At 38.7% G+C, this 16,215-nt stretch overlaps 1 protein-coding gene across 9 annotated transcripts in view; it reads left to right on the plus strand.

The window, feature by feature from the left end:
• Positions 1 to 16,215, plus strand: part of MBP (myelin basic protein) — a 106,382-nt gene that overhangs the window by 45,107 nt on the left and 45,060 nt on the right. For all 9 annotated transcript variants that reach the window (XM_085220666.1, XM_085220661.1, XM_085220669.1 and 6 more), the window contains one exon: positions 8,990 to 9,080. In XM_085220666.1, coding sequence (XP_085076792.1) covers positions 8,990 to 9,080 — 91 coding nt within the window. The remainder of the gene's footprint in view (positions 1 to 8,989; positions 9,081 to 16,215) is intronic.

A 16,215-nucleotide genomic window follows, 5' to 3' on the forward strand; every position in this document is an offset into this window, starting at 1 on the left:
AGACTACCCTGGAAATCTGCTTAAACACCTTTGGTGAAAGAGATTTCCTATTGTGCTTGGAGTCCAAAGTTCCTGTTTCTGGCTTAGCTCATCAAGGGTTGTTACAGCTCCTGTGATTCATTAGGTTAAGTGTCCATGAGATACTATTCACTGTGGCACTTGAGGAAAAATGCTTGGGTTTGGAGTGAGGAACATATGCTCTTTAATTACATTAGTGTCAGGTCAGGTGCTCTGGAGGTTATCAAAAGCCAGTGTATTTCCAAGAACAATACTGGATCCTTATGGTGATCTTTACAGCTTAGTGTTGTCTGTACTAGAGGGCTTATTGTACAGCTGGTGTGCCTTGCTTTGTTTGATAAGGGTGGGATTGGGAGGGGAAATAGCGATTCGCTTTTCTGTCTGTACTTGTCCTCACTGGTATGATTCACGTTCAGGTTTCCTGTGTATGGTTTCAGCATTAGTGTTGTAAAGAGTGAAAGGCACGTGACAGGATTCTTGCTTCACATTGAAAATATTGATCTGAAGCATATTTTTGTGTCTTGTCTTAACTTGTTTTTCAAATTCTGTGCTGCTTTATAAGCATTGCCAATACTGTCAGTGTCTCAGTACCTACAGAGTAGTAACTGACATAGCTTTTTCCCCTTCCTCTGCCCCAGAGGATACAAGAGTCTGTTTGCTATTGCAGAGAGGCTGCTAAGGGCTACTACGATGATGTAGGACTTGGAGGGTAATGTGTATGAGGAGCAGTGGAGGTCCCTGTGTTGGCTCAGCGCAGAGCAGAGGAGCTGAGGGGAAGCCTGATGGCGGCTGCAGCTCCTCACAGGGAGCGGAGGGGCAGCGCTGAGCTCTGCTCTGTGTGACAGTGACAGGGCCCGAGGGAACGGCATGGAGCTGTGTGAGGGGAAGGGCAGCTGGGGGTCAGGGAAGGGGTCTGCACCACAAGGCGGTGGGCACAGCACTGAGCTGCTGGAGTTGAAGCAGTGTTTGGACACTGCTCTCAGGCATAGGGTTTGAATTTTGGGTGTTCCTGAGTGCAGCCAGGAGTTGGACTTGATGATGCTTGTGGTCCCTTCCAACTTGGGATATTCCAAGGTTTTAGCACCTTCTTTCCATATGCAGCTATTTGATTGAACACAGGAAATGTGAGCAGTTATTGTCTCCCTATCGCATGTCTGAACCTCCCTTTTCACCATTGAGAAATACATTATGGACTATAAAGGCAAATTAGCAGCATACCATGGATCCATAAGTTGTCTTTATCTGCTGTACTCAGTTTTGTGCTGGAAAGATTTAGGTCAGTTAGAAAATGTAGGAGCTCTGGAAAAGAATCCTTTTCTCAAAATGAAGCAGAATTGCTATGAAAGCAAAATGGTTTGTATATTAACCTGGTTTGTGAAAAATTGTCCATGAAGAAAAGCAGTTTTCAAATGTCCTTCACCAATGGAATCACATTGCAAATCAGTGTGGAACTGCTAATGGGGAATTTAGCAAGTCTTTGAGTTGAAATTTAGTAGTAGTTATTGCAACCCCTTGGTATCCAGTTTTAAAATAGATTGGATGCATCCCTTCAAAGTATTTGGCATCTGAGCCCTTTTTCAAAAGGCATTTGTCTGCCTGGAGGATTAGTGATGGGATCTTTCTGTTTGAAACTTTTGAAGTTCTCTAGCTGGGGACAAGAGCATCCCTAGCACTGTATTGCTGAAGCTGAGATTTCAGAGAAACAGAAAATTGTCCTTGGAAGACTTTATCCATCTCTCTCTGTCACTTTTTAATTTCAGATGATATTTTGACATGTGGGAACATAAAAATAATTGTGCTGTATAGAAGTCATTGAATAGAGGATATTTCAAGTATTACATTTCAGAAATGGGATGTAAAGAATCTGTGGAAATGAAAATTGAATTGACAACATGAGGTCTACTAGAAAACTGGAGATGATGGTTGTGATTAGCTGGCTGTTTGAAAAAGTAGTTTACTTATTTGAAAATGATTGGGAAAATTATGAAATTTTCATGGCTGGTGGGGAATGAAGAAGGATCTGATATAAGAGTTCCCTGGAGCATTTTCAAGAACTCAAAGCTCTGGAGATAATGTGAGTCCAACTTCTGTCTGGCATAGCTATGTTGTGCATGATGGCAGTAAATAGGTGTATGAGGTTGCTGTATTAATGGAATGGATGAAGAATCTCTACAGTTAAGAGGAATTAATGGCTGACTTCAAGAAGGTGCTTGAATACATTTATTAATCCAGATACAGAAGATCTGTGGCTACTTGGAGAAGGACAGGAAGCATGCTGTGAATTCTTGCTGTCCAGGGTTGTTCACAGTATGTTCAGTTGTGTGATGCTGATGAAGTCCTTGAAAAGGAAATAATTTGAAACTTTTCTGACTCGTTCTGATGAGACTTACGTGATAGTACCAGAGTTATTATTTAATCTGGGGAGCAGAACATCATGACAAAGTAGTAAAGAAAACTATCCCTGTTAAGAGGAACTGAAGCCCTGCAACTCCTACCCATTTCAGCTGTATTCTTTATTGCGCATTTCAGACTTACTAATGATGATAATGCCTCTCTATCATGTTATCATAATTTGAAGCTGCATTGTAGCTATGATTTAAAGATTTACTTTTCTTCTCCCACTGGAACTCTGGAAGGTCAGTTAGGTCTGCTGAGAAGAGGCAACATATATAATGTCCTAAGGGTGTACTGTAACCTGGCTAACATGCATCCATTATGTGAATATTAAATGGAAGGCAGACTTACGTTATAGAAATTAGATGAATATCACTGCAGAAGTGAAATATCAGGAATGGTTTCCTGTGTTCTTCAGTTGAGCCTGAAGTTGCATGATTTACTGCTATGGTTACAGATTACATTATTAAGATTATTATTGCCTGCAGCAATTTACGCTTTATCTATTCTTCCAAAATGGAGGCTTACTGGCAGTCAAATCTGTTTTCATGTGCTTGAAATTTTTGTTTGTCTTTTAAGGTGGTGTCAGTTGTTTATATTAAAATAATTTTGTAAATTTAGTGTAGGGGAGGAATCGCATGTTTTACCACTTTGAGTGCGGGGAAGGTAACCTACTATGGACAGTAATAAATGAAGAACAGATGTAAATGGACAGATGGATGTGATGCCAAAGCAATTATTTGTGCATACACAGTTTGTGGTGGTGGTGTTTTTTTTTGTTTGGTTGGTTGGTTTTTTTGTTATTTCTGCGGTTATAGCTTTTTATGTCAGTGTTGTACTGAAAATAAAGGAAACTTAAGTCTATTTTTATTTCTGCCACTGAGATGGAGCTAACATACTATCTGGCTGCAAGAGGCGGGAATGGGAATGTGAGCGCTAACAATATATAAATAGTATAAAACTCCACTTTAGGATTATTTTTTTTAAAATTCTCTTTTGGATATAACACTAATCCTTCTTGTTGAATACTTATTTGGCTTCTGATGAGAAGTTCTGATATCTGTGTGTTTTTCCTTTGCAAAACGAAGTCCTTAAGTAACAGTTGTATGGTTAAAGGAAAAGAAGCAAGACCTTTCTAGTTAATAGGCAAAAATGGCAAGGTAGCTCAAAGGTTGTCTTAAGTACTCAAGAGTACAATTCTTCATTTCTGAGTCCTGTCTTTTTTTGAGGAAATAAGCTGCTTCAGTAAATGCCATATGCTTTATTGTACTTTCTAACCTGGTCTGTTACTGCACAGTTCATTGTAACTCAGCATTTCTTATGTCCCATTCAGGTAAAGATCCTTTAAATAGGCATTGATAGGAGCAAAATAATAATAGTAATAACAATATTAACAGTATGGCCTTACTTCTTGCACTAATGTGTGTGTACATAGCCAAAATGTGATTTTGATGTTGCTATTAGTTGGTGGTAAATATTTTGATAGCTACCAGTTATTTCTATATTTACCTATCAAAATTCTTAAATATTATGTAACATGGAGACTGCAGTGTTCACTTGCTCACTACTATAATAGGATGCAACAGCTGTGATAGAAAGCAGATAAACTGAGTCACAAAGAAATAGTGGTCTGCTACAATGGGAAACTGGGCCAATAGGTCCTCTAGTTTCTCTTCTGATATCAGAGCAGCTGCAGAGTTAGGGACATCTTTGTCAATTCCCTGGGGTAAAGCACATGCAAAATGCTTGTCTAATCTCAGGACTATTTACTTGAATTCCAGTTTGAAGTGAATTTTTGTAGTGATACTTTGGAGAGAGGAAGATAGAGAGAGCTTCTGTGAATTTATTTAAATATAGAATCATTGAATCATGGAATTGCTCAGGTTGGCAAAGACCTTAAATTTCATCAAGTCCAACCTCACCCAACCATACTACCCTAACTCTAACAACCCTCTGCTAAATCATGTCCCCAAGCACCACATCCAAATAGTTTTTAAACACATCCAAGGATGGTGACTCAACCACCTCCCTGGGGAGCCTATTCCAGTGCTGAATAACCCTTTCTGTTAAGAAGTTTTTCCTGATATCCAGCCTAAACTTACCCTGGCGCAGCTTGAGGCCATTTCCCCTCGTCCTATCACCAGTGAGAAGAAACCAGCTTCGCTCTCACTGCAATCACCTTTCAAGTAGTTGAAGAAAGAAATAAGGTCTCCTCTCAGCCTCCTCTTGCCCAGACTGAACAGCCCCTGTTCCTTCAGTCTATCCTCATAGAGCATATTCTCCAAGCCCTTCACCAGCCTTGTTGCCTTTCTCTGGACCTGCTCCAGCACCTCAGTGTCCTTTCTGTACTGAGGTGCCCAAAACTGAACACAGTACTTGAGGTGAGGCCTCACCAGTGCCGAGTACAGGGTCAGGATGACTTCCCTAGTCCTGCTCACCACACCATTCCTGATACAAGCCAGGGTGCCATGGGCCTTCTTGGCCATATGAGCATACTGCTGGCTCATATTCAGCCAGCCGTCCATCAGTACACAAAGGTCCCTTTCTGCCAGCCAGCTTCCTGGCCACTCCTCCCCAAGCCTGTAGGGTTGCCTGGGGTTGTTCTGAACAAAATGCAGGACCCAACATTTGGCCCTATTGAAACTCATACAGTTTACCCTGGCCCATTAATCCAGTCTATCCAGGTCCTTCTGTAGTGCCTTTCTACCCTCTGGCAGAACAACACTCCCACCCAACTTGGTGTTCTGCAAACTTACTGAGGGTGAACTCAATTCCCTCATCGAGATCACTGATAAAAATATACACGTATGTAGGTATAGGATATAAAGATCTATAGGCCCAAATCAGATATAACCAGTAATTCTATAAAATAAACTTATTTTGCCAGTCTGTCCTGAAAGTGCATTGAGTGCTCAACCTGAAAGTCAGATTTAGATAAGCTTAGATTAAGCTATAAGCTTTCACTAGCACTTTGTAATGGTAGGTAATGAATCCATCCTAGCACAGCTCAAGCATTGTAAAGGAATAAGTTTTTACTTTTTCTGTCAATTGTTTGGAGCGATTGAGACACCTGAAAGTTTTTAGGATGCTTAAATAAGTGGGTATATCTTGCCTTTTAGAAATCTGTTTTATAATAGAAATTTTCTTTAGAATATCTGCATCATTAATCATTTTTTTGCTGTGATTTTTCATGTATCATATTTGGTTATAAAATAGTAGTTTTATCAGTAATAATGACACTTTAATTTCAGTGCAAATAATAAAGCAAAGTAAGTATTTTTAAGGCTTGCTTTTTTTTTTTTTTTTAGGGCTAGCGTTTTGTTTAAGGAGCTATGCCAAACAGATTAACATGCTGCCATGTCTTGTCATGTTTTAGACTTAGATTCTGAGGCAACTTTACTGTTGACATCTGGGAGCTGACATCTGTCAAAAGCAGCAATGCAGCTTATCCAGGGAGCCAGAGTTACCATGTAGTTTTCACTGTGATTTAGCTCAACCCAAAATATCTCAGGACTTAGTATTTCTGACTTACCTGAGAATGCTAAAAACATGTTTTTAGAGGAATGGATGTTAACATCTTCCTAGAAAGTGAATAGTATGACAAATCATTTGTAGTCACTGTCTACTGAGTACTTGTTGCAGCAAGTTCATGACCCAGGCATTTCCTATGAAGAACAAGAGCATGGGAAATAGCAACTCTTTTCCTCCAGCTTTACTCCATCACATCTAGTGTTTCGTACTCCTGAAATTGAGCTGACAAGTGCTGTCTTTACACAACTCTCAGAGGATTTCAGTTGTCCTTTTCATCTTGGAGAGCTGTGAACTTGGTTTACTCTATATGTATGAATTTTATCTTTTCAATGATGGCACAGTGTGTAGGGACTTTTTGCTTTAGAATTGACTCACTGCCATAATAACTATCCTCTTCTGCTTTCTTCAGAGTAGAAAGCTGGTCTCCATCTCTTATAAAAATGATGTAATTAAGCTGCTTATTGCAGTGCAACTAAAATAGGACGGAGAACCCGACTCTGTTATGTGGCTCACTGATTCAGTGGCTTCTGCTGGTTCTCAAAAGTAGTTTGGGCACCATGGACCTTGGCATGGATCTTGTGTGCATAGACAGTGCCTGCACACTGTAGTTAATACATGACTTTTTTTAGGAAAGGCTCCAGTGTTTGTATTTATCTGAGCAAGTTTTCTCTCTGTACAATCACTACTGGTTTATAACTGGATGCCGCCGTCATCCTGAGAGACGCCAGTTAATCCAAACTGAAATGAGCACATGCTGAAACTGGCTGTCTCCTCAGCTTTGTGAGATTCATAACTAGTGGATTTCAGTGTGGGATGTTCAGTTTGGTACCTTAAGAACACTTCTGCAGATAATTTTTCCTCTGAAGCATAGTTTCCATCCTATCCTTTTCTTTCTGTTTTTTTTTTTTTTCCCCCTAACTCTTTTCTGCTGCTGCTGTGACACCACCAATAAGCTTTTTAGGTCTTGCTTTCATTTTTTTTTTTCCCAACAGATTGCTGTCTTTCTGAAGAATTCCTTTGAGTTTTCATGCCCTAAATTTGTCTGCTGTCTTGTGTAGGAAGGTTGACAGACTTAGTCAAACTGTTCTCTCTTCTGCGCAGTTTTTAACAAGGGGAGATAAGAGGCTGCATACAGGTTGGAAGTGTGCTTAAGTTCTGAAGCATTAAGTAGTATTTTTCATGGACTGTATGGCAGCAGTTCCAAAATGTAAGTCAGAATTTGTAAATTTTATGAAGGCAATTTCTTCAAAACCTCAGAAAACATCTTATAAATGAGCATGTTCTTGAATAGAGCAGTATCTGTCGTTTCAAAAGCATAGGCATACCACATGCCTTTATTTTCTTCTCCAACTCATATTTAACTCCTTGTGGCAATATTTAATATTGCATCAGTCAATTCATATCCATCGCTCAAGTGCTGTCTGGTTTATGAGCTGCATTGCTGCAAGCATGCATATACATTTCTTTTGAGTAGCGAAGTAAAACATGCTAAAAACACGAGGTGCTTCTTTTGTCTTCAGAGTTTTCTGTAGTAGCAATTTAACTTTAAAACTCAGTGTTCCACGAGTTAGGTTTTTTCTTTTGCAGCTTTCATTCTTTTTTAATTAGGAGATGAAAAGCATTGAATTCTGGCAGCTCAAATTCTGAAACTGCTGAATTATAGCATTAACCTGAGTCCAGAGATATCTAATCGGCAAACTTGTTTCAGAACTAATTAAGTGCTTGTGCTTCAGATGGTCATTTAGTTGGTTAAAGGCTTAAGAATGGCTGCTACCAAGCAGTAGAACCTCTCTTTATCTGGCTGACCTTTCTTCTGTCAGGAGAAATATTTGTGCCCTGTGTTCTTGGTTCAGTATGTCAACAGTGGGAAATGTCAATAGAAAGAAAGTGAAATATGAGACAGAAAGGTAGAAACTTGAAGTCTGTCGTAGTTTTTAAGGTCTCACTCTTATTCTAATTTAGATGTCTTCTACAGTCCTATTTCTTATGTCCTCTGATACTCTGTTATTCAAACATAGAGAGTGGTCATTTGGATAAAATAAGAGGGTGAATTGTAAACTGCCGTTTTGTACTCATTGCTGCTAGCTGAGATTCAGTGTGTGAGAAAGTAGGAAGGGTGACCTTAGTGATGTACAATTGTGAAGTTATTTGTACAGAAATTTCTATCTCTGACAAATTTACTGAAATAATGTCAAGCAGAAATTTTAAAAAGTCCACAAATCAAATGTTTGATAAGAAATTGGATTTGCTAAGTTCATATTGCATACAATTGTTCTGAAAAGTTTAGAAATGCCATTTCCACTGTGCCACTCTCCTCCCAGCCAACTTAAAATAAGATGGATTTGAAAACTGGATTTGATCTTATTTGCTAACATTTTTGCAAAGACTAGGACTTTAGTGATGGGTAGGCACATAGGAAAACTGATTTCAATGAGAATTTTGCCACTGGTGTTAGAGGTTCACTTATTCTCTCTCCAATGCATTTGGTGAATAGACAGGTGAAGCAAACATAATAGATATCTGAACAAGGTGTCAAAGATGCACAGCTTTGTTTTGAATATATGTATATATCACACACATATATGCACATCCAAGTTACATGCTGTACTCTGACAATTTTGTTAGCATCCCAGCTAAATGAAATACGGGATGGGAGGAGCAACGTGCTTATCAAATGTGATGGTTTAACTTTAAGTTGAAGTGCAAGGAAATCACTATTGAAGATACTGTGTAATTGAATTTTCTCTACTGTTTCATTATTGAGGCTTAAGAGACAATGACTGTAAAGTAGAGAAAAAAAAAGAGATAAATGAAAGTTCTATTTAAAACACTCAACAACCTCCTCCATTGTTTTCTAAGAGTGACTTTCCTCAATATTTTGCAAAAACACATATACATGAAATTATAAAGATGGCAAAACCCTTCATGTTAATGTTTCTGTATTCATTTAAGAATGTGATTCCTGCATAATTAAGAAATTCAAAGAATGTTTCTGGTTACTCCCCTTAAAAGAGGACCTGATCTGAAGGAATGGTTTGTTTTACAGAATGCTGAAACCAAGGTGGAGGAAGCGGCTAAGGAGAGTCCGAAAGCAGCAAGACTAACACAGCAGTCTTCAGAGGACAACGAAGTATTTGGTGAGTTACTCAGACCATTGGAAAATGTTACTTGTTTTTGTGTGTATGCTGTTTTGTTGGGTTTTTTCTTTTTTTTTTTTTTTTTCTTCTGAGAAACAGAAAAAAATAACTCCTGTCATCTACTGATGGTTAGTGAATAGCCTCCAGGTATGGGCAGTACAGTTCCAAAAAGAAGTGGAAAGGCTGAGGAAAAGACCAAGAACAAAATAGGAGGGATCAAAGGTCTGAAACATATATCTGAACAAAGATTGAATGCAAGTTTTTAACAAAAATGGTATGGTACACAGTGAGAGGAAAAGTTAACTTTTCTCTGTCTATGATGGATAGAACAAACAGTGATTTCTTCAACTTGCGGGCAGACTCCTGTGTTGGGTAGGGGAATCCTAAAACAAACACTGAGGCATTGGCATTCATCATCTTAGAGATGGAGATTCATCATTGCGGGCCTTTAAAAGCAGGTTAGATGAGTTACTGTGTAAACTAATACAATACAGTTCCACTTGTGGCAGAAGAGGATAGACTAACTATCTGATGACCTATGAGATCATCAGATTTTAGATGACCTCTTCTTAGCTTTATGTGATTCCCCCCATAGGTTTTGCTGATACTTTTCATACCAAATAAAAAATGGCCAAATATAGCTTTATTCTGCATTACGATTGGGAAAAGTGGGAGCAAACCTCTGTTTTTCTGACTTTATATTGATTTTATGCTAATAGAACTCTACAGGAAAAAAGCAGTAGTCTAAAGTTCCTGTGAAGGCTAAATGTTTGTCAGTTAATGTAACATTTAGCTCCATTATGTTTTGACGTGGAAACTACATCTGTAAAAATCATGTGGATTTTATTAAGGCTGACTAGCTAAACATTTTGGATGATTCAACTGTTTATGAACACGGTAAGGAAATATTTTGCTTCTTTCAAGATACAGAAGGAGCAGAGCATGAATAAATCTTTCTTACTATATGTGGAAACAACACATGTTCATTTAGACAGGTTTTGGCTAAAATCTGCTTTTCTGCATGAATTAATGCAGTGTGATTAGCATGTGAGCCTGAATCCCTGGCATGAATGCTTCCAGCACTGATCAGATAATGCCAGTGGCTGAAGAATCCACAAGTGGACATAAGAACTGGGTTTACGCTTCATTAATTTTGCGGTGAGAGTATTACCTCATTTCCTCTACATCTGCTCTGCCAGTCATTTGCGGTAGATCCAGTTCTACTGGTTATGGAGCCCCACAGCACTGCATAATGTGTGTCCCAAACTATGCCCTTTCTCAATGTGAATCTCTCCAGTGCTCTCTTCCTGTGAGGAAAATGGAGACAGTAGAGAGGGTGACATCAGCCTACTTCTTCCTATCAGCAAAGACTCAGGCTTTTACAGTGCCTCTGGGTTCGACATTAGACTGATTGCTAGCCCAAAATTGTATCAAACTAAACTAGCACTTGATTGTACAGACTTGTCCTGTGTGGAGATTGCGAACTTCTTTTTTTTTTTTTTTAAAAAAAAAGGAATTAAAATCGTGGAGTTCAATGTTGGTGGAGTTAAATTCACTCTACAATGATTCTACAGTGATACATACCCTTACTATGAATTCTTTTGCTAATTTAAAAAAGTGAACATGCAGTCAGCTTCCTAAATGTTCCTTAAAGGTAATGATTTACTAACAAATTGCTAAACATTTCCATGTTCCAAATCTGTAAACAGAACTACTTATCTAAGATAAACCAGCATTCAACCCTTGCTAGCTAGCCTGTGATCACAAGGAGGAAAATTTCTTTGCAAATCCAAAAAAGAGTCATCAACTTTTATCAACCCTTCTACCGCTTTAAAAAAGGAAGTCTAGTTGGTTTCCTTTGTAAATTAGATGAAAGCTAAGTTTTTCTTAACTAAGAAAGTTAAGAAGGAAGAGGCAATATGGACCAAATAGTCTGTAAACTGATTAAGTGAAAAATTGAAAGTAGGCTGGAGGGGCAAAGGCACTCACCTTAGTGTGAGGCTCTCTGAGAGTCAGGGAGGAAATGTGTGCAGATATAAGATTCATGTGTCTGAGAATGGCACTGTTGTTTGTAATTGCCTTATCCTGCAGTTCTGGGCAATTTTTTTAAGAGGTTCAGATCCATCTTGTATAGAGTAAATGATTATAAGCTTCAGACAGCTTTCTCTAGGTGAGATGTTTGTTGTTTTATAGTCCCCTGTTCTCCTTCTGTCCCGGTGCATTTCAAGCCATCCTTCATTTCTTCTTTTTTTCTCTCCGGTGATGTTAATTATAATGAGTGTGCACCAGTAGCTGGTTAATTTATAGCTTCAGCTCTTTGCCTAGAAGTGCTCTTCCTAGGAATTTTAAATAGCCTCCAGTCTTTTTGACAGACTGCAGCACAGCATTTTTTTTTTTATTTTTATTTTTTCCCAGGGATCACTGTCTTCTGTGCTTGCTTTATTTATTTTGGACAAAAAACCATTTTCTGCGGCTTTTGCCAGGACAGTGCCACCTCCTACAGGAAAGGAGGAATCAGTGAATTTAATTCCTGCCTGAAGCAGTCCCCTTAAGAAAGGGGATGCTCATGCCTTGATTGCTGTTGTACTTCTTTCTCGCTGTGATTTTCTGTTCTGTGCATGATCTCAAGGGGTTCAGAAGCACCCGTGCCCCCCGAGGTCTTTGTGGCTGCCCCTCTGCTCTTAGCCACCTGGGGGCAGCAACCTTACTCCATTCTATTTTTTTCCCTTTCTTGGGTCAGTATTGTCTTGGGCCAGCAGAAAATAGGATCTGTCAGAAGGGAACCTTTGTACTGCAGACAGCAGTATGCGCAGTTCCTAAAGGTTGTTATATGGAGTTTTTGTCAAGGAAGTATTTGCTTCTAGAGAAAGTGTGGTTTCTGCAGTGCTTATTGTTTGAGTACTGTTTTGATGGGAAACACAGTGTTATTGATTGAAAATAAAGAATATAGTAATAAAGAACCAAGTGTGGATATCTCTTTCATGTCTGCTAGACCCAGTAGTGCTCTCTGTAAATACGAGTAAAGATTGATCCACTACTGTGGAAGGGCCTTTTGGGAATGAACATGAACGTCTTTGTTTTTTTCTTCTTCATGAGCTGGATTCAGGAATGATTATTTTGGAAGGTATTTTTTGTTTGCTTTGAGTTTTTTCTTCGTTTTCCTTTAGTATTACTTTTTATACTGGGACATAGATGAAACGTCCTCAGCAACAATGGAGGCTCATTGTACCAGATGCTTTACTAAAAAAAAGAGCATCAGAAATGTGCTGTGTTTCAGAGAGCTAATTCTCAGAGGTGATGAGCTTTTAACACAAACAGAATGAAGAAATGGAGACTAAGTGTAGGATATGGAAGAGAAAGGGAATTGAGTCTGTATGGTAGTCGTATGTGTAACTATCAAATTCTGAATTAACGGGAGTTAGTTTTGTTTTGACTTGTGACACCCAACACAGTTCTGTTGTCTGTTCTACATTGAATATTCATCTGTGCTCTGGATCTATAATGTTGTGCTGCTCCAAACTTCTGTTAAACTTGCACGTATCCAACATTGTTGCTGTTGCAACCAGTATGTAGTCAGAAAAGGATCACGAATGACTCAGTATAGAAGAGAGAAAAGAAATGGCTGGATAGAGCCCTGTGCATTTAAAGAAATGGATCAGGAGATCACTTTGCCGGCTTTGCTTCTAAAGACAATTATAAAATTATGTGTGGATAATTCAGAAGTTTGTTAGAGCCATTTCTGCTACTGTGAGGCAAAAGCAGGGGGCCAGACTGCCTTTTGACCTGGCTAAGAAGATTGGACCTTCTTTTGTATAGTCCTCTTTGCTGGAGGACAACTGCAGACTTTTATAGATACTTCTTTTCTATTGGGCTGAACAAGCGTAAAATTACAAATAAGAAAAAGTTCTCCATGCAGGAACTATGGTATTTTGACAGCAAGTTCTCCTCTTTGATAGCAGTGAAGAGTTAGTATAATAACTAGCATTTTAATAGCATTTTAGCAAAAAAAAAAAAAAAAAAAAAAAAAGGCAAAATTGACAATTATTAACAATAATTAACAACACCAGGATTGTGGAGGTTTTTTTTTTTCCCTTTCACTGAAATAGGAGGTAAGCTCTGCTGTGAGTTTGGCAAAGCAACACTGAGCAGAGCATCGTCTGTTGTTCTGTCATTTTTAGCTGCAACTCTGGGTTAGGTCCCAAGGTCACTTTTCTATGCAGAGCTCAGGGAAATAGCTCAAAACTCTGCAGTCAGCACAATTCCACAGCAACCCTGCCTGACCCTGATTCATTACTTATGCTGACACCCGCTTCTGTGTCCTACGTGTTGAACTCCTGTGGGTATTTGTATAACCCTTCACAGGTTGAAGAACTTCTATCTCCATGGGTTGCCATCTGTAATATTTTGACAGATGTAGGCATTGCTGCTGTTGGCCTTAATGTGGTACCAGTGTTGCCATAGTTGCTGCTGTCCTACCATGTCCACATCTGGAACTGTTTTGGGTTTTTTTGGATGCTGATATTGAAGACAAAGTTCTATTTTCAGGTTGGATTTTCTTTCTTTTTCTCATTTTCCCATTCTGTTTGGGATGTAATGACAATAAATAAGACATATTCCCTGAAAACAGTATGCAATGTTCATCTCTTACAAGTGGCTGCACAGAATATAAGAATATAAGGAGGTGGGCATATATATGATTATGTGCAAAACCTGTATGGATTTCACATATGCTTCTAGCATTCATTTTTGCTTTTAGAATCTCATTTAAAAGGAGAAGGGGCAGAATGCAAAAGGAGGAGCTTGAAAGAATTTAGTAGCTCCTGGCTGCACAATCCCTCTCTCAGGAGGTGATGTGAGTGATAGGAACCTGCTAAAAGCTGTGTGTTATTGTAGTTCAGTGACCTTCTTACAAGAGAGTTTCTCTCATTGTAAACACCATTGACTGTGAGGTGCAGACTATGACTTTAATGCAAAATAATGGCAAGCTGACATGAAAAAATCAATCCCGTAAGACAGCAGATAGTCCTAAAATGTCTGTTTTAACCATGGTGCAGTTATTCCTTCTGGCATAAGAGGCAAATGGGTGAATTTAGTCTTTCATAGTTTTTCATTATAAGCATAAGCAATGATCCTCTTCTTCCAGCTGTCCACATATTTCCACTTCCCTTCACCATGTTTTTTGTTTCCAATTTCTTGCAAGTCTTGGCTTGCTTGCTTCTGGAGAGCATTTCTTTATCAAAATGGCACCAGAAAGACTGGAATAATTTCCTGAGCTGGAAAAATTGAGATTTACATTTTAACAAAAAATAGCTTGTCACTTTTTCTGTGCAGTGGTAAGTGGTTGATGAGCACTACTTGTATCCTTTCCTTTGGTTGTTTTTTTTTTGTTTTGTTTTGTTTTTTTGTTGTTGTTATTCGTTTTTATCTCACCTAAAGCTTTTATTTGGAGAAAGGGTTGAAATTCTGTTCTTGCAAGATCTTGTATATCAAAACACTTCTTGCTAGCTGTGCATAGGGAACCTCGTCCTGTGTCATATGCATTAGAGAGCTGTTGAGGTGGAAAGAGACTCAGAGGATTTCAGATCCAGCAGGTGGTTGACCTTTTTGTTGTTATTTTAGGGTTTAAAGCTTTTTATAAAGTATAGAGATTTGCATTTTGATGCTATTTCTGTCTGTAGTTAGTTATGGGTCATTAAGTGACTACTCATCTTTATGGATTTTTTTTTATAATAATATTCAAGTTTTATTTCTGGCAACCATTTGGTACATCAAACAGCAGTGGTAGCTCCTGGGTTTCTAACTAGTTAATATGCAAGCACAATTACCACACTGCTCTATGGTAGCATATAGACCTGTGAGATTGCCTCTAATATGGCTCTGATGTTTACACGCAATTAGTGCACAAGCTATAGTGCTTTTTAACAAATATGATCCCAAATGGTCTTTTTCTGATCTTTGCCACACCAACCTGCATGTCTATAAGAGGTCTGGGGTTTTTCTCTCTTTATGGGGACTGATTTTGTTACTGTATTTGTTAGCATAGGCAGGGACTGGAGCCAAGTGATGCCTGCTGCACTTTCAGCAGTGCTGGCACAATGGTGTGTGCACACTGTAGTTTATCAACAAAATAACGGTACAGTAAATGACTTATTCATTATTTTAATGTTGCTATACAGTGAACAGAATCTGCTGAATTTTTTCCCGTTATTTATTCAGTAAGAGTGAGTCTGTATGAGTGATGGGGGGAAGCACAATGGGTGTTCAACATCCTATTGTTATCCCCAGCACACATTGTGGCTGATTGTAAAAGTTAGGATGGGGAAGGGTTGCCCAGTGACACATGGTGCTGTGTGGTGATTGAGGCCTTTTGATAATTAGCTAACCATGGACACAAGTTATTCCTTTCCAAGTGCATTTTGCTGCCTTTGTCCTGATAGCAGGCTGTAGCCCAAGGGAGTTTTCTTTTTGCACAGAAGCAGCAGAATCCTTAATGTTTTCCATCACTGGTCCTTATGTAGCAATCAGTTTGGACAAGGCAGGATTTGAGGTGCAAATGAATTACAAGTGCTTCTGAAAGATCGTTATTTTGGGGAAAGTAGTTGGGATGTTGCTGTTGTCCCATTTCCAGTTTGCTGAGCTGAATAAATGCTCAGTCTTGGTTTGAGAGAAATAAACCATAGAATAATAAGCCATAGGACCCCTGTGGGCCAACTGCTCCACTGTCTCCTTAGCTGAAACAGATGTTGGCATTAAAGTTTAATTACACTGTGACTCACTTTTGGTGTCATGGCTAGAAGAAAACCAGAGTGAATTTCTGTACCACTTATTTTGAGAATATATGCCTAGAAACATCGAGATTGATGAACTTTTTTTTTTTAAGAGAAAGTTTTATATATATATATATATGCCACTTATTGTAAAAAAACTTTTCTTATATCCAATCTAAATCTTCACTCTTTAGTTTGAAACCATTTCCCCATATTCCACAACGGACCCTGCTTTTCTACACAGATCTTCTTTCCTTTAGCTTCCCTTTAAGTAGAGCTGAGTTCTCACAGGTATCAAACTCAGTTTGTAATGAACTAAGATGTGAAAGCATTATAAGGGGAGCTGAGCAGCAGTAAGCCCACCAGGA

Source organism: Meleagris gallopavo, chromosome 3 (genome assembly GCF_905368555.1).
Source record: "Meleagris gallopavo chromosome 3, MGAL_WU_HG_1.1, whole genome shotgun sequence".
NCBI lineage: Eukaryota > Metazoa > Chordata > Aves > Galliformes > Phasianidae > Meleagris > Meleagris gallopavo.